General features: G+C 46.1%; 1 protein-coding gene, 2 non-coding genes and 2 pseudogenes across 3 annotated transcripts; all 5 read right to left on the reverse strand.

Moving 5' to 3' along the window:
• Positions 1-12,107: 12,107 nt before the first annotated feature.
• Positions 12,108-12,262, reverse strand: LOC113379002. The gene has a single exon (XR_003367313.1). It is a non-coding gene; the product is annotated as a 5.8S ribosomal RNA (ribosomal RNA).
• A 2,240-nt stretch (positions 12,263-14,502) lies between these two features.
• Positions 14,503-22,519, reverse strand: LOC113378976 (annotated as a pseudogene).
• A 324-nt stretch (positions 22,520-22,843) lies between these two features.
• Positions 22,844-22,998, reverse strand: LOC113378956. The gene has a single exon (XR_003367290.1). It is a non-coding gene; the product is annotated as a 5.8S ribosomal RNA (ribosomal RNA).
• Positions 22,999-24,507: 1,509 nt separating this feature from the next.
• Positions 24,508-25,644, reverse strand: LOC113375659. Its single transcript, XM_026615583.1, has one exon. The coding sequence runs from the start codon at positions 25,642-25,644 to the stop codon at positions 24,508-24,510; it is 1,137 nt and encodes a 378-aa protein (XP_026471368.1).
• Positions 25,645-26,008: 364 nt separating this feature from the next.
• Positions 26,009-26,330, reverse strand: part of LOC113378969 — a 7,059-nt pseudogene continuing 6,737 nt past the window's right edge.

Here is a 26,330-nt window from a genome sequence, read left to right on the forward strand (position 1 = left end):
AGTTTGAAATTATATATAAATACTGAATATTTTGTTAAAAAGGAAATAAATATACTGAATATTTTATTATAAAAGAATCGAAATATTTATAGGTTGGAAGTTACTAATTATTTAGAGTATATTACAAAAATTAAATAAAAATAGCAACTTGCACGTATTTTGCACATTGACAACTTACACGTATTCTGCAAATTGACAACTTGCACGCATTCTGCAAATTGACAACTTGCACGTATTTTACACATTGACAACTTGCACGCATTTTGCATTATAGATAACTTATACGTACTTTGCTTATTAGCAACTTGTACGCATTTCCAAGAAATTTAGCAAAAAACATTCTCCCTATTTAGAATTTAATGAATTATATCATATATTTATATTAAAAAATTATGAAAAGTTTCTCTTAAAAACATATATTTCGTAAACTTACAAAATATTTATAACTATTCTCTTGACATTATGGTTATTGAAAGAAATAATGAATATTTCTAGTATTGGAATTTGTCGATAAGTTTTGATTTACGTGCTGACTCACGCACGTTGTACAAAATAGCTAGGTAGATACCGAAGAAGTGTCACATGTACAGCATGTACAAGTTTTCGACTGTCAAGCCTACTGATTGTGGCATGCTGCAATGCGACGGCTTAAGGCTTATGCTCTAATAGCGTGGGGTGACGTCAAGCCAACATGACGAATCCCCAAGCCAAGGGCTGAGTCTCAACGGATCGCAGCGTGGTAACTGCTCTGCCGAGTACAACACCCCGCCAGGTACCTAAGTCGTTTACAAACGATTCCGAGTCTCTACATCGAACTAGTAACCCATGATCGACCGCTATAGGCAAGACAGATATAACGGACGGATATCGCCCCTGTCCAGCGCCTCATTCGGCTAAAAATGGCTCGTGCGATAAACGGCGTGTGCCGAATACCTAATAAATCACATTGTATTGAGCCTTTCGACTCACGAGACTCCTAGAGATATCGTTGCTTACTTTGTCTAGAAAGGATACGGCCTTAGAGGCGTTCAGGCATAATCCCACGGATGGTAGCTTCGCACCACCGGCCGCTCGACCGAGTGCGTGAACCAAATGTCCGAACCTGCGGTTCCTCTCGTACTGAGCAGGATTACTATCGCAACGACGATTCATCAGTAGGGTAAAACTAACCTGTCTCACGACGGTCTAAACCCAGCTCACGTTCCCTATTTGTGGGTGAACAATCCAACGCTTGGCGAATTCTGCTTCGCAATGATAGGAAGAGCCGACATCGAAGGATCAAAAAGCAACGTCGCTATGAACGCTTGGCTGCCACAAGCCAGTTATCCCTGTGGTAACTTTTCTGACACCTCTTGCTGAAAACTCTTCAAGCCAAAAGGATCGATAGGCCATGCTTTCGCAGTCCCTGTGCACACTGAACAACGGGATCAAGCCAGCATTTGCCCTTTTGCTCTACGCGAGGTTTCTGTCCTCGCTGAGCTGGCCTTAGGACACCTGCGTTATTATTTGACAGATGTACCGCCCCAGTCAAACTCCCCGCCTAGCAGTTTCCTCGAATCGGATCACGCTAGAGTATTGTTGGCGATCGGCGCAATGGCTCACACCACTCTTATGCGCTTGGCTCTAGAAAACCGTGACAGTCGGAACGCAAGTTTTCGACGCACGCTTTCCGCCCAATCGAGTAAGTAAAGAAACGATGAAAGTAGTGGTATTTCACCGACGATATTACTATCTCCCACTTATGCTACACCTTACATGTCTCCTTACAATGCCAGACTAGAGTCAAGCTCAACAGGGTCTTCTTTCCCCGCTAATTTTTCCAAGCCCGTTCCCTTGGCAGTGGTTTCGCTAGAAAGTAGATAGGGACATTTATTAATTATTTATTCTTATTCCGTATAGCTCGAGCTTTCACTCATTGCTATGTAGCGTCTACTTAATAATTGTTTATTTCTCAAATTTAAATATTATATTTGTGGGTATTGTGCAGGACCTTTGGTCGTCAGTGGGCTGACATTTCCATCCCTAACCACGTGGAGGCGGTCCTGCCTTTCTAGCTTTAGTTTTGATTTAGGTTTTAGCTTTGGTTTTGCACTGCATTTCTGGTTTTAATGGCTTGTGCTGCAAAAGCAACAAGCCCCAGGTAATTGGCTTTGGTTTCCAGGTACACATCAAGGTTTGTGTTCCCTGCTATTTCAAAGAGACTTTGCCTTCTTAATTCATCATATCTGTCGCACATGACCAGCATGTGCGCGCTTGTCTCGCTTTCTCCACAGAAGGGACATTTGTCGTCTTCTGTGGCGCCACTTGTGTAAAGTGTATGCCTAAACGAACCGTATCCGGTCAGAATATACACGCACTCCCTACTGGGTTTAAACCACTTGTTCCTTGTAGCGTATGTTATATCGCCAATGAAACCGTAGGTTATCCTACCCGTATTTGCCAATTCCCATCTTTTCTGCCATTCCAGCTTTATTGCTTCATTTATCATTTTAACCTCTAGATTGAGGTTTTCCCTGCTTGGGTTCGCTATTGGGTTGTAATTATAATTGTTCCAGCTAATTTTCTCATTTCTTTTTACAAGGTTTATGATGCCTTGTTGTGTAATTTCTAGGTCTAGTGGCATTTTGCCACTTATTGTTTGTAATGCATTTGTTGCGGTGGTACGGCACGCCTTGGTGAGTGTCAGCAGAATTATTCTTTGCGCGGCGTTCAAGTTTCTAAGGTTGTGCGTGTGGGACGACTTGTCGAACCACGCAGCAGCGCCGTATGTTGCTATAGGTATTACCACAGCTTTGTACAAAGTGTCAAGGGTGCCTCTTTTAAGGCCCCATTCCTCCTTTGCAACCCTCCTGATTTTCAGGATGAAGCTGACTAGTTTCTCCCTCAGAAACTTAGTGTGCGCTACAAAGTTTAGCCTGTTATCTATAGTAATTCCCAAGTATCGCACTTCTTTTGCATATTTCAGGCTATTGTTGTCAACTTTAATGATCGGTTGTCTGCCTTCATTAAATTTGCCCTTTATCATCATTGCGACAGTTTTTCCACTGCTGACTCTCACTTTGTGCGTCACGCACCAGTCCTCAACGCATTTAAGAGCCATAGTACCAGTTCTCTCCAGATCATTTCTGGAGTTTCCTTTAATTATTAACGCCAAGTCATCTGCGTATGCAACGGGTTCTACAGTTTCTCCTAGCTGAGCTAGGCCGTCTAGAAGAACGTCCATGCAGAAGTTCCATGCAACAGGACCAATTATTGATCCCTGTGGACATCCCTTCTGCATGCTTCTTCCAACCTTCTTCGTGTAGCCTCTTACATAGGCGCTTCGCCTTTTAAAGTAGTCCTTGACTATATTTACCATATGGCTGCTGCAGTTTGCCTGCGTCAGCCTATGTGTGATGGCGGGCCACCACAGGTTATCGAAGGCACCTTCAATATCCACAAATATAGCAAGTACATACTTCATATTCGTTGCCATGCATTTCCTAAACGTTAGCAGTGCGTCCTCCGTGGAGACGCCTGCCTTAAAGCCAAATTGTCGTGCATTGCACATGTTCATTTCTGTATAATTTGTCTTAATACGCTCTACGAGTATTTTCTCGTAGATCTTTCCCATCACTGGCAGAAGGGCAATTGGACGGTATGATTTGGCAATCCTTCTGTTTTCGCTCCCTCGTTTGGGAATTAGACATAGGTTTGCCTGTTTCCAATCGGTAGGAAAACTGCCATCTTTGCAGCATTTATTTAGTGTACTAAGGATTGCTTGTTTGTTATGACTCCTGGGGCTTTTTTATCTTTCAGTTTTAGTAATGCCCGTTCTACATCGACAGAGTCGATGATTGGTTCGAGGTTCTGGTTTCGATATTGGCGTATATTTTCTCTAATTTTAATATGATCAGCGTTCTCTTGCTGATCGTCTGTAGGCAGGCACTTTTTAAGAAGGACGTTTACAGCTTCTTCCCATGTTTCACTGAAGTTCCCGGAAGGGAGTTCTAGTGAGCATAGAGAAGCCTTCTTGTTTATTTTATCGCATACAATTTTGTATACTATACTCCAGGGATCTTCGTTACCAACGCTTGTCACAAAGTCTCTCCATGAGGTTATTTCTTGCCCTTCTGTATGCCTGCATTTTGATTGGTACGTCATCAAGACATAGTCTCTTGGCCCGCAAGAGACACTTTTTGGTTCTATTAGTTTCCCGCCTTAGACAAGTCAGCTCCTCCGACCACCATGGCATGACCTTGCTTCCGGCTTTCCTTTTGGGCATGGATTTGTCACAGATTGCTTTTAGCTTTCTGTTAAATATCTTAATAGCCCTATTTGGGTCTAACCTCTGCAGAGACTCCAGACTTTGTTGGTCGAATTCCCTCTCCACCAGTTCCCCGAACCTGTCCCACTTAGCCTTTCTTGTGTTATAGCCTGTTTGGTTCTTTATTTGCCTTGTGACTGATGCTTCAAGCACTACTTCAAATGTTAAAAGGCTGTGATCACTGGTGGTCGCTATATCACTCACATTCCAGTTGATCACTTTTGAAGACATATTCGGGGTTGTAAGTGTTACGTCTATATTTGTGTCCCCAGCTTCACTTTGGTATGTGTAATTGTGACTAGGCTCATTCAAGACAACTAGGTTATTAGAGGCGATCCACTCCTCTAGTTCCTTACCTCTGCTATCCAGAGTTTTCGAAAACCACAGACCAGATTTTGCATTTGCGTCTGTCGTGACTATGATGCGGCGGCCGGCCAGGTTCCTAAGGATTCTTTCGCAGGAAGATACTTATGTCGACTGAGAACTGCATGTAGCAGTTTACGAGATACAAGCTTTCTTTACAAGTACATATCTCTACGCACATTATATGATCACATTCCAGCTCTGACCTTTGAAAAATATCATATTCTCCGTCTCTTACTACGATTGCAACCCAAGGATTGGTCGTTTCCGGTTATAGTACTCTCAGTCCTGCTGAGGTGTACCCTTTTATCATGCCCCTTATTGAGTAAGGTTCTTGAATACAGAGTATGTCAAGTCCTAACTGATGAAAAATAAGTTCTAGGTTGGCTGCTGCGGATTTAGACCTTTGTGCGTTAACTTGGGCTGCTTTTAGTCCCATGAAATTTGATTTTTGTAAATTTGGAGCTGTTTCTCGTACTCAGGACATAACTTCCAAGTCACCTTGTGGCCTGTCTCCTTGCGTTTATTTCTTACGCAGTTTACGCATTTTGCGTCTTGATCTTTGGAGCAGTCACTCGTGGTGTGCTCACTGCTGCCACAATTCTCACATACAGGTTTCTCGACTCTGCATACTCTCGCTATGTGTCCATATGCATGGCACTTATAGCAACGAGGAATTTTTACATACTCGCTGAGCCTGTATGTACACCAGTCCATGTAGACTCTGCCCTCGTTGAGTAGTCTACTGGCGTGCTTTCCGGGTAATTGGATTACCCAGTTGTTTTTACCAAATTTTGTTCTGAATTTGGTTACCACTTTGCACTCCTTTCTTAGAAGCTCTGCCTCTGCTTCCTCTAAGTGTTCAAAGTTTTTCAGAATTAGACAGTCCAGGAAGTTTTCTTCCTGGCAGTCCTCATCTACATCATACATAATTATTTGTGGTTGTAGCTTTTTGGGCTCTTCCATAACTAATTTTTGCGCACTTAAATTTGTTCTCTTAATTAGTAGATAGGGACAGTGGGAATCTCGTTAATCCATTCATGCGCGTCACTAGTTAGATGACGAGGCATTTGGCTAAATCTGTCCCAGTGTCGGGATACTTCCTGGTTTTCGACCAGTCGCGATTTATTTAGCGCATGATTTCCTCGAGACCAGAGTGCTATGTCGAAAGACAAAAACACCCTAATAGCCGCGGTTCCATCATGCGCTATTGTGACGCAGGATTAACAAGTCTCTCCCACGGGCACCACCCACTTCCCACCGAGGCCATCGCCGGCCCAGGCATGGAAAAACCACCAGTGTTGGAGACCGAGTAGCAGCAACGCGGATCGCTACCGGTCCAATTCAACACTGATGTAGAGGATCCCTCGCAGGTCCATCCGCAACCTACTTTGCAGGGAACAGCAGAATTTAGTCAGCCACCGATCGCCCTGAATCCCCGTAGAGATGCAGTGCGATCGAGGACCGTCCACGGGGCACCGCGCGGAGGTATCTGCTGCCTTTGACGGGCTATTATAGGATAAAGAAGGAAAACAAGGGGAGGAAATAATAACCTATCAAATGCCTCACAAGCCAGAAGGGCTACATATAACATAAATGGGACATTACAGACATCACAAATGGGCCTCCCGTGACTGTCCTTCTGCGCTATTAGGAGTCATTGAATGAATATATTGGAATCATTTGAGCCCGCAGCTCCGACACATGCGGGGTGCGCTTCAAGAGGTCACCGCCCAGTTCAAATTGGTTTCGTCAGTAGAAGTCATGGTCCGAGTGTAGTTGTGTGGGGAACCGCCAACATCGCGCACTATCCGTCGAGAAATCTGTTGCTCATCTCGATGGATGTTCTTAGGGCAACAAGGGACGAGGTTAGGCCAGTGCTATTAGGATGTTTGGAAAGGAGGGATATATTGAGTAGGGTGCTTGGGGGTAGGGCGCCACGAGACCCAACAACTATCGGTAGAACCCGGCAGTGTGTAGTGCCCGTGACGTTGAGTACCTCTGGATAGAGGCACTCATATTTTTGGATTTTTTCGGAATAGGCTTTGCCGAGAGAATTGCCCTGCTCAAATCTAACAGTAATATCGACAATATATGATCGGTCGCCGTCCCAGAGAACGAGGTCGGGCCTAAGCCGTTTCCCGTCAACAGTGAACGTCGCTTCGGTCATATAATGTCCGGCAGGGTACTTGTCGATAAAATCATTACGACATAAAGTCACGATCTCGTTGTGTCTATGTATTCTCTGCGGCTTAACAAAGGAACACTGGCCCAGCACATGTCCAAGGGTCTCATTGGCGGAGTGACATCGTTGGCATTTTATGTCGTTCATGGGTGTTGCTCTAGCAAGGGCTGCTTTGCACCCGAACGTATTTGTACGAAGGCGAAGAGCATCGATATAACGTGAGTTGCCCTTGAGAAGATGGGGCCTCCAGAGCCGGGAATTCCCGATTCGGTCCTTTCGGAAGCATGGAGCTCCTAGACCCTGGGACGCGCAACTCGCCCATCTTCTAAACTCATCCTCGATGGCTTCTCTCTTCGCACTTTCTATGCCCTTGATGGTTAGGGGCCCTCTAATGCCTGCACGATATGCCATCTCAGCAACTTTGGTACCGACGTTGTTCTGTTCCCACAATGCCTCCAAAAAGGGGTCGCCGGAGTCTCGTACTCTGACCATCGACCTAAGGAAGGAGTAGGTAGCCACTCGTTCCAATCGCGGTAGGCCAAGTCCTCCGTTTCCCGGGGAGGTGTGTAGAAAAGCAGAGCCGGTGGAGTGAGGAAGGTGGAAGATTTCCCTTACAAAGTTGCGAAGAGCCTTATCCAACCCTTGTAAGTCGCCCTGAGATGGAGGGTCGACGGTCAACCGGTACAAATAATGCGGAATGATAAAACGTTTAAGCAGCTCCAACTTCTGAGTGGGCTTCAGCCTTAACCTCTTGATTTTAGGAAGACTGTGATGTAGGTCGCCCACTACCTTTTTGTGCTCAAATCCTTTCCAGGGAGAGAACTTTAGGCCAAGGTAGTCGAAGTGTCCATCGGGCTCGCATTGAGGAAGCGTTTTACCGCTTATCCCAACTTGCGGGTCCGACAGAATCCACGACTTTCCCCGGATTTGAAATTGGAAAGTGCTACATTTCTCAACCGCAACATGCATGCCAAGATCAGCCAGAAATTTGGTAGCAATATCTAGCTTTGCTTGAAGATCCTGTGGGGTTTTACCAAAAACCACCAGATCGTCGGCGAAGGCCAGAACAGAGATACTCAGGGAGCCAATGCTTACATCGTCTCCATTGCTCTCCAATTGTTCTAGCAAGGGGTCCAAGACACAGTTGAAAAGCAGTGGAGAAAGCGGGTCTCCCTGCTTGACTCCACGCTTGATATCAGCCGTAATCTTATCATTCCCCAGCTTGATCTCGGTGCGGATGTTCTCATGCATGGACATCACCAGTTCTCTTGTGTGGCTGGGTAAACCTAGTCGAGCCAACGCGTCTCTGATTGCGGCATGTGGAATCGTGTCGAAGGCTTTAGATATGTCCAATACGGCACATGACAACCCGTTATGTCTCTTGGCAAACTTTGTAAGTTCGCTTAATGCGAAGATGTTAAGAAAGCACCCATTTTCCAGGGTGAACCCTTTTTGCCGATTATTAAGGGTTATACATCTCCGGAAGCCATTTTCGATGACACCGGAGAAAAGTCTTGCCAAGAGCGACGCTATAGTAATTGGGCGCCAGTTCTCCACCTTAGAACAGTCCTTACCCTTCTTGGGTATGAGAGTAGTAGTACAAACCCTCCAGGACTTGGGGAAGTACCTGGACCAGACAATTATGTTAAAGAGCCGGGCTAATACAGTTTCCGTCCCTTTGAGCCTGGTAAGGTCTGCCTTGCTCACACCGCTCGGTCCAACAGCCTTTTTTGCGTTAATACGCTTAATTCGCTCCCGAATGGTGTTGGGAGCGATTACGGGGAGACTTTCGAGCACTGATATAGCAGGCCTCGGTTCGACGCTGGGAAAACTACCTTCCCATGCGGTTCCCCAGAGTCCGTCATATAGTGTCTTAATGTCCCCTGTTGGTGGACGAATGTTGTTGTCCACCATATTGCAGCCAGAGATTATCGACTCAACCAGTTTATTGGGGCAGTTATGGTACAGGTTTTGATGCCTTGCGTAGTTAAATCTACGCTGGTTTCTGCGCTGGCCTTGGTTGCGCCTGCGACCATGTACCTTCCTACCTTTTCTCCCCGATGTTTGTGGGGGTTTATTGACAAGAACAGGGGTCAAGACGCACTCAACGAGGTTATCAATGCGTTCGTACACATCACCAGGTTCGACACCAGCTTCTAGGGACTGTTTAAGGTCTTCGAGCTGGGCGGACGCCTCGTTGAGCTCCTCGGCAATCTCCATGTCCTGCCATTTTTCCCATTCCACCAAGAAGTGTTGTGCCCAAGATTTAAGGTCATCGCGCTCTCGTTCTTGTTGAGAGGCTACTACTTGGACAGCAGCTTGGTGCCTAGTCTCATGATCATTGCCACCCGGGTGTTCTGGGGCGATTACCGCTAGGCTACCGACTACTGGATCGTCAATTATTTGACCAGTTCTAGTGCGCAGACCCAGTTCACCCCTTTTGTCCGATATTTGAGTGCGCGTCATGTGAGGGAGATGTTCGTCCCTGATTTTGACGTTAACATTGGGACTGTTGAGGTATTGATCATTGACCCTCCTCAGAGTCTCAATGTCTTCGTCAGTCCACACTCTCAGACGGGGTGATCCTTCGGGCCGTGCCGATCGAGGGCGGTCTAACTGTCGTCTGTCGTTCCTTACTCCAGGATGAACATGCCGTTCATGCTGAGACAGGCCCGACATTGAGGGAAAACTCGCAGTACATTCACTGCACTTGTGAGCCTCCTCTGGTCGTGGACCTTTACAGGAACGAGCATGAACAGTCAGACACCCTGATTCCCACAGACCTGTTGGCAGTTGCTGCAGACGTACCTGGCCTTCCTATCCGGATGAAAGCGCCTCAAATGCCTCGAGACTTCGCTCGCAGAGGCAAGGACACACGCACCCGGACAGAAAGGGCAGGCAACGGCAACAAAAGGCCACCACACAACTATGTTCTGGTCGATTTGTAAGCCAGAACCATCAGAATGCTCTCCTGGCTCACTCCGAGAAGCATTCTCGCAGGTACCGAACCCTGCGCCGATCATATCATTGTTGTTATTAGCCATAGTAATAGTATGAGATTCAAGGTATTGTGGCAAAGTTGCCATTGTCTATATCTATAAGAGCCACCTCATAGTGGCGGGGCACTACTCCCGCCATCGAGGTGTTGAATATAAGAAATAGGGGATACCGGCACCGCCGGATCCATATAGTGAAGACAGAGCCCCTGTGAAGCCCTGCTAGATGGCTTAGTGGGGCAATAGATTCGTGCCAGCTAGACTGGTCGATTATGTTACGACTCGGATGAGAGACAGCGGGCCTACCCTTCTCTCAACCTTCGCTTTGCCTCTTAGCCGTCGGTGGCGAGACACTCACTAGCGTCGCTCCATCGACGCCCGGCTGGAACCACGAGGAGGTGGGCAAGCGTCTCCAACCTAACGAGAGCCATAGTTACTCCCGCCGTTTACCCGCGCTTGCTTGAGTTTCTTCACGTTGACATTCAGAGCACTGGGCAGAAATCACATTGCGTCAACATCCGCTAGGGCCATCGCAATGCTTTGTTTTAATTAGACAGTCGGATTCCCCTAGTCCGTGCCAGTTCTGAGCTGACCGTTGAATCTCCCTTCTAGAGGATTCCAGGGAACTCGAACGCTCATACAGAAAAGAAAACTCTTCCCGTATTTACCGACGGCGTCTCCAGGTCATTTTGGGTTACCCCGACGAACTCTCTTGCGAGGGCCCGACTTGTAAACGGTTCCGCTGCCGGGTTCCGGAATAGGAACCGGATTCCCTTTCGCCCGATGGGTGTGAAATTTTATTCAAAATAAAATACACGAACATCAACATAGGATTTCTCCTGGGGCTTAGGATCGACTGACTCGTGTGCAACGGCTGTTCACACGAAACCCTTCTCCACGTCAGTCCTCCAGGGCCTCGCTGGAGTATTTGCTACTACCACCAAGATCTGCACCGATGGCGGCTCCAGGCAGGCTTACGCCCAAACCCTTCTGCGCACACCACCGCGACCCTCCTACTCACCAGGGCGTCAAAACGAACTATTATGAACGTTTCTCATGCCCTGGCGGCCGAGTATAGGCACGACGCTTCAGCGCCATCCATTTTCAGGGCTAGTTGCTTCGGCAGGTGAGTTGTTACACACTCCTTAGCGGATTCCAACTTCCATGGCCACCGTCCTGCTGTCTTAAGCAACCAACGCCTTTCATGGTATCCCATTAGCGTCGTTTAGGCGCCTTAACTCGGCGTTTGGTTCATCCCACAGCGCCAGTTCTGCTTAACAAAAATGGCCCACTAGGGTAGAGGTGACCCATTTGGTGTAGATCGACACCAAATGGGTCGCGACGTCCTACTGAGAGAGAAGTGCATGCCATCGCCGCCTAACGCATAAACCGACGGCGTATCGCAGGACAAATCCCGGTCAATCGCACGCCAATAAATGGAAGACAACGATAACATTGAATCTCTCCTTTCGATCTTTCGGGTTTCTCAGGTTTACCCCTGAACGGTTTCACGTACTCTTGAACTCTCTCTTCAAAGTTCTTTTCAACTTTTCCTCACGGTACTTGTTCGCTATCGGTCTCGTGGTCATATTTAGCCTTAGATGGAGTTTACCACCCACTTAGAGCTGCACTCTCAAGCAACTCGACTCTGAGGAGAGATCCTTTCGATACGCGCAACGGTCGCTACGGGCCTGGCACCCTCTATGGGTAAATGGCCCCATTCAAGATGGACTTGAACTCGCCGCAACGCACCGAGATAATCGGATCCTCCCTAACACTACATTTCCCAGCGTCCGTCTCCGGCCGCGGGATTTAGTGCTGGGCTCTTCCCTGTTCGCTCGCCGCTACTAAGGGAATCCTAGTTAGTTTCTTTTCCACCGCTTAGTAATATGCTTAAATTCAGCGGGTAATCTCATCTGCTCTGAGGTCGTATTATGATTATGATGTGCTTGCAAACGTTAGTAAGCAAGCGCACACAAAATCGACGAGGAACCTTTGAATCGTCCAAATTTGCCGGAACGAAACCGCATTTCGAAGAGTTCGGGTTTCCGGTTATTGGGAGGGTCGCAAGAATATAAAATCTCTAGGACACACAACCCGCCGTAATCCCACAGAACGTCAACGAACGGAAATGTCCGATGTTGCAAAGTAGACTGGCTCACACGTTGAGTGAATTATTTAAGAGCACGCATATACGCGAAACTCCATCATTCGCCGGCAAGCCGTTTAAAGCAAGCGGCAGTCTGGTAATGTTATACGACTCTCAGCCAGAGGTGGTCCGGGAACAGTATCCGAGAACCGCAATGTGCGTTCGAAATGTCAATGTTCATGTATCCTGCAGTTCACATGTCGACGCGCAATTAGCTGCGTTCTTCATCGACCCACGAGCCAAGTGATCCACCGTTCAGGGTGATTTTATATATATTTATACATGTTTCGATCGTGTTTCCCTCGAAATCGTTTAAAATAACTCGGGCGATTCTGAAACTAGTATGATTATTAGGGTTACAATTAGTACACCGTAAAGCTTTCGCGTTTCGGTCCGAGATACAAAATCTCGTTTCAAAATTGAAATATGAATATTTCACTGTGTGTGAGATTGAAAAATTTGCTTTCGCTGATTTTTCATTTTCTTAAAACAACGCAATGAAGCGAATGTTCAAATTCGCACAATTTGAATAAAATGTGCAGAGTATATAGAATACTAACGCAAGCGTTTACTACAATCGACTTTAAAACACTAGACTTTCATCTAGCGCCCAAAGAATTGATTGAGCTATGCGTTTAAAGTATAATATTCAAAAAGAACGCCGTTTTCACAACGAACTTCGTCATTCGCTCAGGCATCTGGCGATACCGAGCAGATATACATGGCAGTGCTCTCACACAATGCATAAGAACGCTAAGCGGTTGTAAACTGCGTCACGCTGCTTTTGCACACTGCGCAATATTTTGCGACTAGCTCCGGTCAAACGTTAATGAAACAAATGATCATTGCCAGAAGCTTTTGCCCACAGTATATTGTACTATAGGAGCGCACTTGATTACAGCAATAATTTGTCGAGTAATCACAAGATTTCATATTTGTGGTCAGCAGACCCAAATAATTTTAACTCGCACCGATCGAACGTTCATAAATGAATGATCCTCGGTGCGAGAAGCTTCGTCAGTTCTGCTGCACCACCCATCTATTTGACTTTAGTCCATTTGTAAAATCCTATATTATTAAAATATATAGATTTTATATTTGCGGTCCGCAGACCCAAATAATTTCAACTCGCTCCGATCAAACGTTCATAAAACGAAAGACCATCGCTGCGAGAAGCTTTGCTAGTTCTGCTACATTCACATATATTTGACCGTAGTCAATTTGTAAAATTCTATATTATTAAAATATATACATTTCATATTTGCGGTCCGCAGACCCAAATAATTTCAACTCTCTCTGATCGAACGTTTAAAAACGAATGATCCTACCACCAGTTATCTATAGCCGCAAACCAGCATCCGAATATATACGGGGTATATAATTCTAGATGTGGCTCACAACATTATTAAAAGTTACGCTAATATATCATTGACAGACTAAAAGTATCGAATATGATGTAAAAACTACACCGGGGAATGATATCCGTACCCGCCCGAACAACATAGCGTACTTTAGCCTGAGCTTGCTCGCATTGCACTCGACACGACCTATTCCCCTATATAAGGCGCGCGGCCACAGCGTAAGTATTCGACTGAGTCCCAAGCGACGTGATTTTGACCTGCGGCGAGGCGTCGCTCCGGGTTACGGTGTGAATCGTCAAGACAAAAGTCTGGGAAAATTTCGAACTGTGAACCCTTAGATAGAAAAATTGTTGTCGAAAATTTTGTTAGATGTTCAAACAGTTTTATATATATGGACAATATGAATTATAGTTAATTATTGAGTTTTTAGGTGTTTTTTGGTTTTTTTTAAACTTTTGTATAAAATTATGTATTTATTGATTTTTATAGATCTCAATGAATATAAAACGAATTTATATATAGTTATATTATTTTTTATAATTATTTATTTAAATTTTCTAATTTTACAATAAATGTTCAAACCAGTTTTCCTCGATTTTCTCTTAAACCGTAAAAGATACGAAAAAACTTTGTTCGTACGAAAGATGCAGAATAAAATTACGAATAAAATGGTATATAAATGGTTAGGTGTGTTCATATAATTTTCTCTAGATTTTCCGATTTTTCCGAATTTTCACGACGGCAACTCGCCTGTAGGCCACACCGTGCAAAATTCGAAGTTGTGATATATGGAAAAAGAACTAAGAATTTTGAGACCTTTCTAATGATGTATAATACTTTATATGTTTTCTTTAGAGAAATATCGAATCGTGAGGAGTATTGCTCCAACCTAGCCGCACTTTGCATTTTGACAAGTTAACAACTACACAGATTGCTTTATACTATCTAAACCGTAAAAGATACGAAAAAACTTTGTTCGTACGAAAGATGCAGAATAAAATTACGAATAAAATGGTATATAAATGGTTAGGTGTGTTCATATAATTTTCTCTAGATTTTCCGATTTTTCCGAATTTTCACGACGGCAACTCGCCTGTAGGCCACACCGTTGGGAATTCGAAGTTGTGATATATGGAAAAAGAACTAAGAATTTTGAGACCTTTCTAATGATGTATAATACTTTATAAGTTTTCTTTAGAGAAATATCGAATCGTGAGGAGTATTGCTCCAACCTAGCCGCACTTTGCATTTTGACAAGTTAACAACTACACAGATTGCTTTATACTATCTAAACCGTAAAAGATACGAAAAAACTTTGTTCGTACGAAAGATGCAGAATAAAATTACGAATAAAATGGTATATAAATGGTTAGGTGTGTTCATATAATTTTCTCTAGATTTTCCGATTTTTCCGAATTTTCACGACGGCAACTCGCCTGTAGGCCACACCGTTGGGAATTCGAAGTTGTGATATATGGAAAAAGAACTAAGAATTTTGAGACCTTTCTAATGATGTATAATACTTTATATGTTTTCTTTAGAGAAAGGACACCTGCGTTATTATTTGACAGATGTACCGCCCCAGTCAAACTCCCGGCCTAGCAATTTCCTCGAATCGGATCACGCTAGAGTATAGTTGGCGATCGGCGCGAAGCCTCACACCACTCTTACACGCTTGGCTCTAGAAAACCGTGACAGTCGGAACGAAAGTTCTCGACGCACGCTTTCCGCCCAATCGAGTAAGTAAAGAAACGATGAAAGTAGTGGTATTTCACCGACGATATTGCTATCTCCCACTTATGCTACACCTCTCATGTCTCCTTACAATGCCAGACTAGAGTCAAGCTCAACAGGGTCTTCTTTCCCCGCTAATTTTTCCAAGCCCGTTCCCTTGGCAGTGGTTTCGCTAGAAAGTAGATAGGGACAGTGGGAATCTCGTTAATCCATTCATGCGCGTCACTAGTTAGATGACGAGGCATTTGGCTAAATCTGTCCCAGTGTCGGGATACTTCCTGGTTTTCGACCAGTCGCGATTTATTTAGCGCATGATTTCCTCGAGACCAGAGTGCTATGTCGAAAGACAAAAACACCCTAATAGCCGCGGTTCCATCATGCGCTATTGTGACGCAGGATTAACAAGTCTCTCCCACGGGCACCACCCACTTCCCACCGAGGCCATCGCCGGCCCAGGCATGGAAAAACCACCAGTGTTGGAGACCGAGTAGCAGCAACGCGGATCGCTACCGGTCCAATTCAACACTGATGTAGAGGATCCCTCGCAGGTCCATCCGCAACCTACTTTGCAGGGAACAGCAGAATTTAGTCAGCCACCGATCGCCCTGAATCCCCGTAGAGATGCAGCGCGATCGAGGACCGTCCACGGGGCACCGCGCGGAGGTATCTGCTGCCTTTGACGGGCTATTATAGGATAAAGAAGGAAAACAAGGGGAGGAAATAATAACCTGTCAAATGCCTCACAAGCCAGAAGGGCTACATATAACATAAATGGGACATTACAGACATCACAAATGGGCCTCCCGTGACTGTCCTTCTGCGGTATTAGGAGTCATTGAATGAATATATGGGAATCATTTGAGCCCACAGCTCCGACACATGCGGGGTGCGCTTCAGGAGGTCACCGCCCAGTTCAAATTGGTTTCGTCAGTAGAAGTCATGGTCCGAGTGTAGTTGTGTGGGGAACCGCCAACATCGCGCACTATCCGTCGAGAAATCTGTTGCTCATCTCGATGGATGTTCTTAGGGCAACAAGGGACGAGGTTAGGCCAGTGCTTTTAGGATGTTTGGAAAGGAGGGATATATTGAGTAGGGTGCTTGGGGGTAGGGCGCCACGAGACCCAACAACTATCGGTAGAACCCGGCAGTGTGTAGTGCCCGTGACGTTGAGTACCTCTGGATAGAGGCACTCATATTTTTGGATTTTTTCGGAATAGGCTTTGCCGAGAGAATTGCCCTGCTCAAATCTAACAGTAATATCGACAATATATGATCGATCGCCGTCCCAGAGAACGAGGTCGGGCCTAAGCCGTTTCCCGTCAACAGTGAACGTCGCTTCGGTCATATAATGTCCGGCAGGGTACTTGTCGATAAAATCATTACGACATAAAGTCACGATCTCGTTGTGTCTATGTATTCTCTGCGGCTTAACAAAGGAACACTGGCCCAGCACATGTCCAAGGGTCTCATTGGCGGAGTGACATCGTCGGCATTTTATGTCGTTCATGGGTGTTGCTCTAGCAAGGGCTGCTTTGCACCCGAACGTATTTGTACGAAGGCGAAGAGCATCGATATAACGTGAGTTGCCCTTGAGAAGGTGGGGCCTCCAGAGCCAGGAATTCCCGATTCGGTCCTTTCGGAAGCATGGAGCTCCTAGACCCTGGGACGCGCAACTCGCCCATCTTCTAAACTCATCCTCGATGGCTCCTCTCTTCGCACTTTCTATGGCCTTGATGGTTAGGGGCCCTCTAATGCCTGCACGATATGCCATTTCAGCAACTTTGGTACCGACGTTGTTCTGTTCCCACAGTGCCTCCAAAAAGGGGTCGCCGGAGTCTCGACATCTGACCATCGACCTAAGGAAGGAGTAGGTAGCCACTCGTTCCAATCGCGGTAGGCCAAGTCCTCCGTTTCCCGGGGAGGTGTGTAGAAAAGCAGAGCCGGTGGAGTGAGGAAGGTGGAAGATTTCCCTTACAAAGTTGCGAAGAGCCTTATCCAACCCTTGTAAGTCGCCCTGAGATGGAGGGTCGACGGTCAACCGGTACAAATAATGCGGAATGATAAAACGTTTAAGCAGCTCCAACTTCTGAGTGGGCTTCAGCCTTAATCTCTTGATTCTAGGAAGACTGTGATGTAGGTCGCCCACTACCTTTTTGTGCTCAAATCCTTTCCAGGGAGAGAACTTTAGGCCAAGGTAGTCGAAGTGTCCATCGGGCCCGCATTGAGGAAGCGTTTTACCGCTTATCCCAACTTGCGGGTCCGACAGAATCCACGACTTTCCCCGGATTTGAAATTGGAAAGTGCTACATTTCTCAACCGCAACATGCATGCCAAGATCAGCCAGAAATTTGGTAGCAATATCTAGCTTTGCTTGAAGATCCTGTGGGGTTTTACCAAAAACCACCAGATCGTCGGCGAAGGCCAGAACAGAGATACTCTGGGAGCCAATGCTTACATCGTCTCCATTGCTCTCCAATTGTTCTAGCAAGGGGTCCAAGACACAGTTGAAAAGCAGTGGAGAAAGCGGGTCTCCCTGCTTGACTCCACGCTTGATATCAACCGTAATCTTATCATTCCCCAGCTTGATCTCGGTGCGGATGTTCTCATGCATGGACATCACCAGTTCTCTTGTGTGGCTGGGTAAACCTAGTCGAGCCAACGCGTCTCTGATTGCGGCATGTGGAATCGTGTCGAAGGCTTTAGATATGTCCAATACGGCACATGACAACCCGTTATGTCTCTTGGCAAACTTTGTAAGTTCGCTTAATGCGAAGATGTTAAGAAAGCACCCATTTTCCAGGGTAAACCCTTTTTGCCGATTATTAAGGGTTATACATCTCCGGAAGCCATTTTCGATGACACCGGAGAAAAGTCTTGCCAAGAGCGACGCTATAGTAATTGGGCGCCAGTTCTCCGCCTTAGAACAGTCCTTACCCTTCTTGGGTATGAGAGTAGTAGTACAAACCCTCCAGGACTTGGGGAAGTACCTGGACCAGACAATTATGTTAAAGAGCCGGGCTAATACAGTTTCCGTCCCTTTGAGCCTGGTAAGGTCTGCCTTGCTCACACCGCTCGGTCCAACAGCCTTTTTTGCGTTTATACGCTTAATTCGCTCCCGAATGGTGTTGGGAGCGATTACGGGGAGACTTTCGAGCACTGATATAGCAGGCCTCGGTTCGACGCTGGGAAAACTACCTTCCCATGCGGTTCCCCAGAGTCCGTCATATAGTGTCTTAATGTCCCCTGTTGGTGGACGAATGTTGTTGTCCACCATATTGCAGCCAGAGATTATCGACTCAACCAGTTTATTGGGGCAGTTATGGTACAGGTCTTGATGCCTTGCGTAGTTAAATCTACGCTGGTTTCTGCGCTGGCCTTGGTTGCGCCTGCGACCATGTACCTTCCTACCTTTTCTCCCCGATGTTTGTGGGGGTTTATTGACAAGAACAGGGGTCAAGACGCACTCAACGAGGTTATCAATGCGTTCGTACACATCACCAGGTTCGACACCAGCTTCTAGGGACTGTTTAAGGTCTTCGAGCTGGGCGGACGCCTCGTTGAGCTCCTCGGCAATCTCCATGTCCTGCCATTTTTCCCATTCCACCAAGAAGTGTTGTGCCCAAGATTTAAGGTCATCGCGCTCTCGTTCTTGTTGAGAGGCTACTACTTGGACAGCAGCTTGGTGCCTAGTCTCATGATCATTGCCACCCGGGTGTTCTGGGGCGACTACCGCTAGGCTACCGACTACTGGATCGTCAATTATTTGACCAGTTCTAGTGCGCAGACCCAGTTCACCCCTTTTGTCCGATATTTGAGTGCGCGTCATGTGAGGGAGATGTTCGTCCCTGATTTTGACGTTAACATTGGGACTGTTGAGGTATTGATCATTGACCCTCCTCAGAGTCTCAATGTCTTCGTCAGTCCACACTCTCAGACGGGGTGATCCTTCGGGCCGTGCCGATCGAGGGCGGTCTAACTGTCGTCTGTCGTTCCTTACTCCAGGATGAACATGCCGTTCATGCTGAGACAGGCCCGACTTTGAGGGAAAACTCGCAGTACACTCACTGCACTTGTGAGCCTCCTCTGGTCGTGGACCTTTACAGGAACGAGCATGAACAGTCAGACACCCTGATTCCCACAGACCTGTTGGCAGTTGCTGCAGACGTACCTGGCCTTCCTATCCGGATGAAAGCGCCTCAAATGCCTCGAGACTTCGCTCGCAGAGGCAAGGACACACGCACCCGGACAGAAAGGGCAGGCAACGGCAACAAAAGGCCACCACACAACTATGTCCTGGTCGATTTGTGAGCCAGAACCATCAGAATGCTCTCCTGGCTCACTCCGAGAAGCATTCTCGCAGGTACCGAACCCTGCGCCGATCATATCATTGTTGTTATTAGCCATAGTAATAGTATGAGATTCAAGGTATTGTGGCAAAGTTGCCATTGTCTATATCTATAAGAGCCACCTCATAGTGGCGGGGCACTACTCCCGCCATCGAGGTGTTGAATATAAGAAATAGGGGATACCGGCACCGCCGGATCCATATAGTGAAGACAGAGCCCCTGTGAAGCCCTGCTAGATGGCTTAGTGGGGCAATAGATTCGTGCCAGCTAGACTGGTCGATTATGTTACGACTCGGATGAGAGACAGCGGGCCTACCCTTCTCTCAACCTTCGCTTTGCCTCTTAGCCGTCGGTGGCGAGACACTCACTAGCGTCGCTCCATCGACGCCCGGCTGGAACCACGAGGAGGTGGGCAAGCGTCTCCAACCTAACGAGAGCCATAGTTACTCCCGCCGTTTACCCGCGCTTGCTTAAGTTTCTTCACGTTGACATTCAGAGCACTGGGCAGAAATCACATTGCGTCAACATCCGCTAGGGCCATCGCAATGCTTTGTTTTAATTAGACAGTCGGATTCCCCTAGTCCGTGCCAGTTCTGAGCTGACCGTTGAATGGCGGCCGAAGAGTACGACTGACCGACCGAAGCCGGCACAGAAACCTCGCAGCAAGAAAGATCCGCGGGGGGCCTAGACACGGGACCGAGCTCGGATCTAAGTCACAAGAACAATTTCACCTCCCCCAGGCCCGGCACATCGGCCTACGCCCGCTTCCCAACCAAGCCCGGCACGCCCCGATCCTCAGAGCCAATCCTTATCCCGAAGTTACGGATCCAATTTGCCGACTTCCCTTACCTACATTTATCTATCGACTAGAGGCTCTTCACCTTGGAGACCTGCTGCGGATATGGGTACGAACCGGCGCGACACCTACCGTGGCCCTCTCCTGGATTTTCAAGGTCCGAGGGAAAGATACGGACACCGCCGCAACAGCGGTGCTCTTCGCGTTCCAAACCCTATCTCCCTTCTAGAGGATTCCAGGGAACTCGAACGCTCATACAGAAAAGAAAACTCTTCCCGTATTTCCCGACGGCGTCTCCAGGTCATTTTGGGTTACCCCGACGAACTCTCTTGCGAGGGCCCGACTTGTAAACGGTTCCGCTGCCGGGTTCCGGAATAGGAACCGGATTCCCTTTCGCCCGATGGGTGTGAAATTTTATTCAAAATAAAATACACGAACATCAACATAGGATTTCTCCTGGGGCTTAGGATCGACTGACTCGTGTGCAACGGCTGTTCACACGAAACCCTTCTCCACGTCAGTCCTCCAGGGCCTCGCTGGAGTATTTGCTACTACCACCAAGATCTGCACCGATGGCGGCTCCAGGCAGGCTTACGCCCAAACCCTTCTGCGCACACCACCGCGACCCTCCTACTCACCAGGGCGTCAAAACGAACTATTATGAACGTTTCTCATGCCCTGGCGGCCGAGTATAGGCACGACGCTTCAGCGCCATCCATTTTCAGGGCTAGTTGCTTCGGCAGGTGAGTTGTTACACACTCCTTAGCGGATTCCAACTTCCATGGCCACCGTCCTGCTGTCTTAAGCAACCAACGCCTTTCATGGTATCCCATTAGCGTCGTTTAGGCGCCTTAACTCGGCGTTTGGTTCATCCCACAGCGCCAGTTCTGCTTAACAAAAATGGCCCACTAGGCACTCTGATCCAAATCTCTGGCTTCACTATTCAAGCAAGCCAGAGATCTCACCCATTTAAAGTTTGAGAATAGGTTGAGGTCGTTTCGGCACCAAGGCCTCTAATCATTTGCTTTACCGGATGAGACTCGCTCATCGAATGCCAGCTATCCTGAGGAAAACTTCGGAGGGAACCAGCTACTAGATGGTTCGATTAGTCTTTCGCCCCTATACCCAGTTCCGACGATCGATTTGCACGTCAAAATCGCTACGGTCCTCCATCAGGGTTTCCCCTGACTTCGACCTGACCGGGCATAGTTCACCATCTTTCGGGTCCTAGCGTGTACGCTCTGAGTGCGTCTCTTCTCGCAATGAGAGTGAGACGCCTCGGGATTGCACGCACGCATCCGTGGATGCGGTCTGTCATCCCTCAGTTTACTTAAGCAAACCTTTACGTTCATTGCGCCTTTAGGTTTTGTATTTCCCAATGACTCGCGCACATGCTAGACTCCTTGGTCCGTGTTTCAAGACGGGTCCTGAAAGTACCCAAAGCAATAGCATCGCTGACCGGTAATAGAGTCCGTCCGAGGACACGGCAGCTAACAGCTCGAGGCGGCATCGATGCCGGACCAGGTCCGACGGCCAATAATAGTCCGTGCTTGCAACCGGCCGAACGCTTAAAAGCGACCCTATACCATATCGTTTATACCGTCTGGCAGTCGACCGGAGCACGCGGGGTCTGACGCAAATAAATTTGTGACAGGCTACCGCCGCGGTCGTAGATCGACACCAAATGGGTCGCGACGTCCTACTGAGAGAGAAGTGCATGCCATCGCCGCCTAACGCATAAACCGACGGCGTATCGCAGGACAAATCCCGGTCAATCGCACGCCAATAAATGGAAGACAACGATAACATTGAATCTCTCCTTTCGATCTTTCGGGTTTCTCAGGTTTACCCCTGAACGGTTTCACGTACTCTTGAACTCTCTCTTCAAAGTTCTTTTCAACTTTTCCTCACGGTACTTGTTCGCTATCGGTCTCGTGGTCATATTTAGCCTTAGATGGAGTTTACCACCCACTTAGAGCTGCACTCTCAAGCAACTCGACTCTGAGGAGAGATCCTCTCGATACGCGCAACGGTCGCTACGGGCCTGGCACCCTCTATGGGTAAATGGCCCCATTCAAGATGGACTTGAACTCGCCGCAACGCACCGAGATAATCGGATCCTCCCTAACACTACATTTCCCAGCGTCCGTCTCCGGCCGCGGGATTTAGTGCTGGGCTCTTCCCTGTTCGCTCGCCGCTACTAAGGGAATCCTAGTTAGTTTCTTTTCCACCGCTTAGTAATATGCTTAAATTCAGCGGGTAATCTCATCTGCTCTGAGGTCGTATTATGATTATGATGTGCTTGCAAACGTTAGTAAGCAAGCGCACACAAAATCGACGAGGAACCTTTGAATCGTCCAAATTTGCCGGAACGAAACCTTTCGAAGAGTTCGGGTTTCCGGTTATTGGGAGGGTCGCAAGAATATAAAATCTCTAGGACACACAACCCGCCGTAATCCCACAGAACGTCAACGAACGGAAATGTCCGATGTTGCAAAGTAGACTGGCTCACACGTTGAGTGAATTATTTAAGAGCACGCATATACGCGAAACTCCATCATTCGCCGGCAAGCCGTTTAAAGCAAGCGGCAGTCTGGTAATGTTATACGACTCTCAGCCAGAGGTGGTCCGGGAACAGTATCCGAGGACCGCAATGTGCGTTCGAAATGTCAATGTTCATGTATCCTGCAGTTCACATGTCGACGCGCAATTAGCTGCGTTCTTCATCGACCCACGAGCCAAGTGATCCACCGTTCAGGGTGATTTTATATATATTTATACATGTTTCGATCGTGTTTCCCTCGAAATCGTTTAAAATAACTCGGGCGATTCTGAAACTAGTATGATTATTAGGGTTACAATTAGTACACCGTAAAGCTTTCGCGTTTCGGTCCGAGATACAAAATCTCGTTTCAAAATTGAAATATGAATATTTCACTGTGTGTGAGATTGAAAAATCTGCTTTCGCTGATTTTTCATTTTCTTAAAACAACGCAATGAAGCGAATGTTCAAATTCGCACAATTTGAATAAAATGTGCAGAGTATATAGAATACTAACGCAAGCGTTTACTACAATCGACTTTAAAACACTAGACTTTCATCTAGCGCCCAAAGAATTGATTGAGCTATGCGTTTAAAGTATAATATTCAAAAAGAACGCCGTTTTCACAACGAACTTCGTCATTCGCTCAGGCATCTGGCGATACCGAGCAGATATACATGGCAGTGCTCTCACACAATGCATAAGAACGCTAAGCGGTTGTAAACTGCGTCACGCTGCTTTTGCACACTGCGCAATATTTTGCGACTAGCTCCGGTCAAACGTTAATGAAACAAATGATCATTGCCAGAAGCTTTTGCCCACAGTATATTGTACTATAGGAGCGCACTTGATTACAGCAATAATTTGTCGAGTAATCACAAGATTTCATATTTGTGGTCAGCAGACCCAAATAATTTTAACTCGCACCGATCGAACGTTCATAAATGAATGATCCTCGGTGCGAGAAGCTTCGTCAGTTCTGCTGCACCACCCATCTATTTGACTTTAGTCCATTTGTAAAATCCTATATTATTAAAATATATAGATTTTATATTTGCGGTCCGCAGACCCAAATAATTTCAACTCGCTCCGATCAAACGTTCATAAAACGAAAGACCATCGCTGCGAGAAGCTTTGCTAGTTCTGCTACATTCACATATATTTGACCGTAGTCAATTTGTAAAATTCTATATTATTAAAATATATACATTTCATATTTGCGGTCCGCAGACCCAAATAATTTCAACTCTCTCTGATCGAACGTTTAAAAACGAATGATCCTACCACCAGTTATCTATAGCCGCAAACCAGCATCCGAATATATACGGGGTATATAATTCTAGATGTGGCTCACAACATTATTAAAAGTTACGCTAATATATCATTGACAGACTAAAAGTATCGAATATGATGTAAAAACTACACCGGGGAATGATATCCGTACCCGCCCGAACAACATAGCGTACTTTAGCCTGAGCTTGCTCGCATTGCACTCGACACGACCTATTCCCCTATATAAGGCGCGCGGCCACAGCGTAAGTATTCGACTGAGTCCCAAGCGACGTGATTTTGACCTGCGGCGAGGCGTCGCTCCGGGTTACGGTGTGAATCGTCAAGACAAAAGTCTGGGAAAATTTCGAACTGTGAACCCTTAGATAGAAAAATTTTTGTCGAAAATTTTGTTAGATGTTCAAACAGTTTTATATATATGGACAATATGAATTATAGTTAACTAGCTGACCCGGCGAACTTTGTTCCGCAATGACTATCGTTTTCTAATAATTTCAATTCCTCACATGCAGCACGATATGTTGGAAATATTACATGATTAACAGTTCGTAGTGACTCAAATGACGTTGGCCCACGCACATTTACCAGCAACAGCCGCAAATAAAAACATTCAATATTCTTTGGATGAACTGTATACATTCGACCAAGAGCTTCAGTAGAACGCACATCTGGATACCCAGGAACCGCATTGCCTTTCTTCCGTCTTTGAAAATTCTTCGATAAAGCATTCCAAGTATAATAACGTGGCATCTCCGAGTAAAGCAAAGTTTGTGCAAACTGATCTCTTTGACAAATTGCAAAAAAACTGGTTAATGTAGTTGCTGGAGGTGTTTCAGCACGTTGCATAGCATTTGAAACCGTAAAATATACTCGTTGACCATTCTCCAGATGCACCGCCAAATGCATAACAGTAGGATGACGTTCGTGAATGGGAAATGCGAATATACGCCAAATCGCTTCATTACAGTTCACATAACGACCAACTTGATAGCGTGAAATTTCATCGTTGTCATTCGAGGATTGCAATCTAAAAACAGCCATATCACTGCCTTTCGTGACATATTTGCAAATATATTTGATGGACTTAACTGAATTACAGTATTCAATGTTGCAATGCGTCTTGAACGTTTTAGAAATGAGTGGCGAATATGGAACAATCCAACTGTTGTCAACAACGAAATCCATTCTTTTCACTTTCGTTGTGACAGTTTGACCGTTGTCATCTGGTGATCGACGACGATACAGCGGATAACCATCATTGCCAGTGACAGTCTCCGCTGTTAATTTCCGTGGATATCGTTTAGAGCACTTTCCATCGACCATGCAAGGTGATTGGGGATTGATGGCACCACACGGTCCATGAATCATATTAGAAGTAACAACATCATGTAGGTCTGGATCGACTTCATAATCAGGAATCTCGGCACATATGATATCATCTATTTGGTCAGGCTGAATTCTTTCCACTAACCAAATAAGAATGTGTGAGTGTGGCAAGCCTCGCTTTTGCCATTCGATTGAATACATCCAGCATCGAGTTTCTCCAAAGACGCGCTCTTTAACAATAAAGTTCATCAGGGACCGAATTTTTTTGCCTGAATATACGTGCTGTAATGTCGTGCCTATCACTTGATGTTTGTCCGGGAAGCAGCAATTCAGTAATTTCTATCCATTTTGGGTTGCAGGTAAAAGTTATGAAAAGATCTGGTCGACCGTAATGACGAACATATGTCATTGCATCTTGTGCATATTCATGCATATGTCGTGGGCTACCAATGTATGTCGCCGGCAGAATAGTAATCGGCCAATATTAGCTGCATTTCCTTCAGTACTAACTGCATCACGTAAATGGATGTACTCCTCAGAACGCAGTTTGGCTTGGTTGAACTAATGAAATTTAAACGTTCCGTTTCTATTTTTACATACATGTCAACGCAATATTGCTGAAACAATCGACGAAACCGCAGCAAATAGTTGTCAGCATTATGACGAATCATCAAACGATATGCGTAATAATTCATTGAGCTAACATTTTTGTAGTTTCTTCGCCTGAAATTTAAAATTTGAAAATTATTCATTTTATAGGCAAATTTTTAAGGCAAACAATACAGACATTGATTATTTTTAAAAAGCTTTATTTTAAAGCGGAGTCTTTCACACAATAAATGACCTTAAATTATGATTACTGATTCTCCATTCATGGATTTTTCATTTTAATATTAAAATAATATCATCTTCTCCTTGCCAAAACATCAGCGGGT

This window comes from Ctenocephalides felis, unplaced genomic scaffold (assembly GCF_003426905.1).
Source record: "Ctenocephalides felis isolate EL2017-DRISC unplaced genomic scaffold, ASM342690v1 CF-g0.4_SCAFFOLD_01886, whole genome shotgun sequence".
NCBI classification, from domain to species: Eukaryota; Metazoa; Arthropoda; class Insecta; order Siphonaptera; family Pulicidae; genus Ctenocephalides; species Ctenocephalides felis.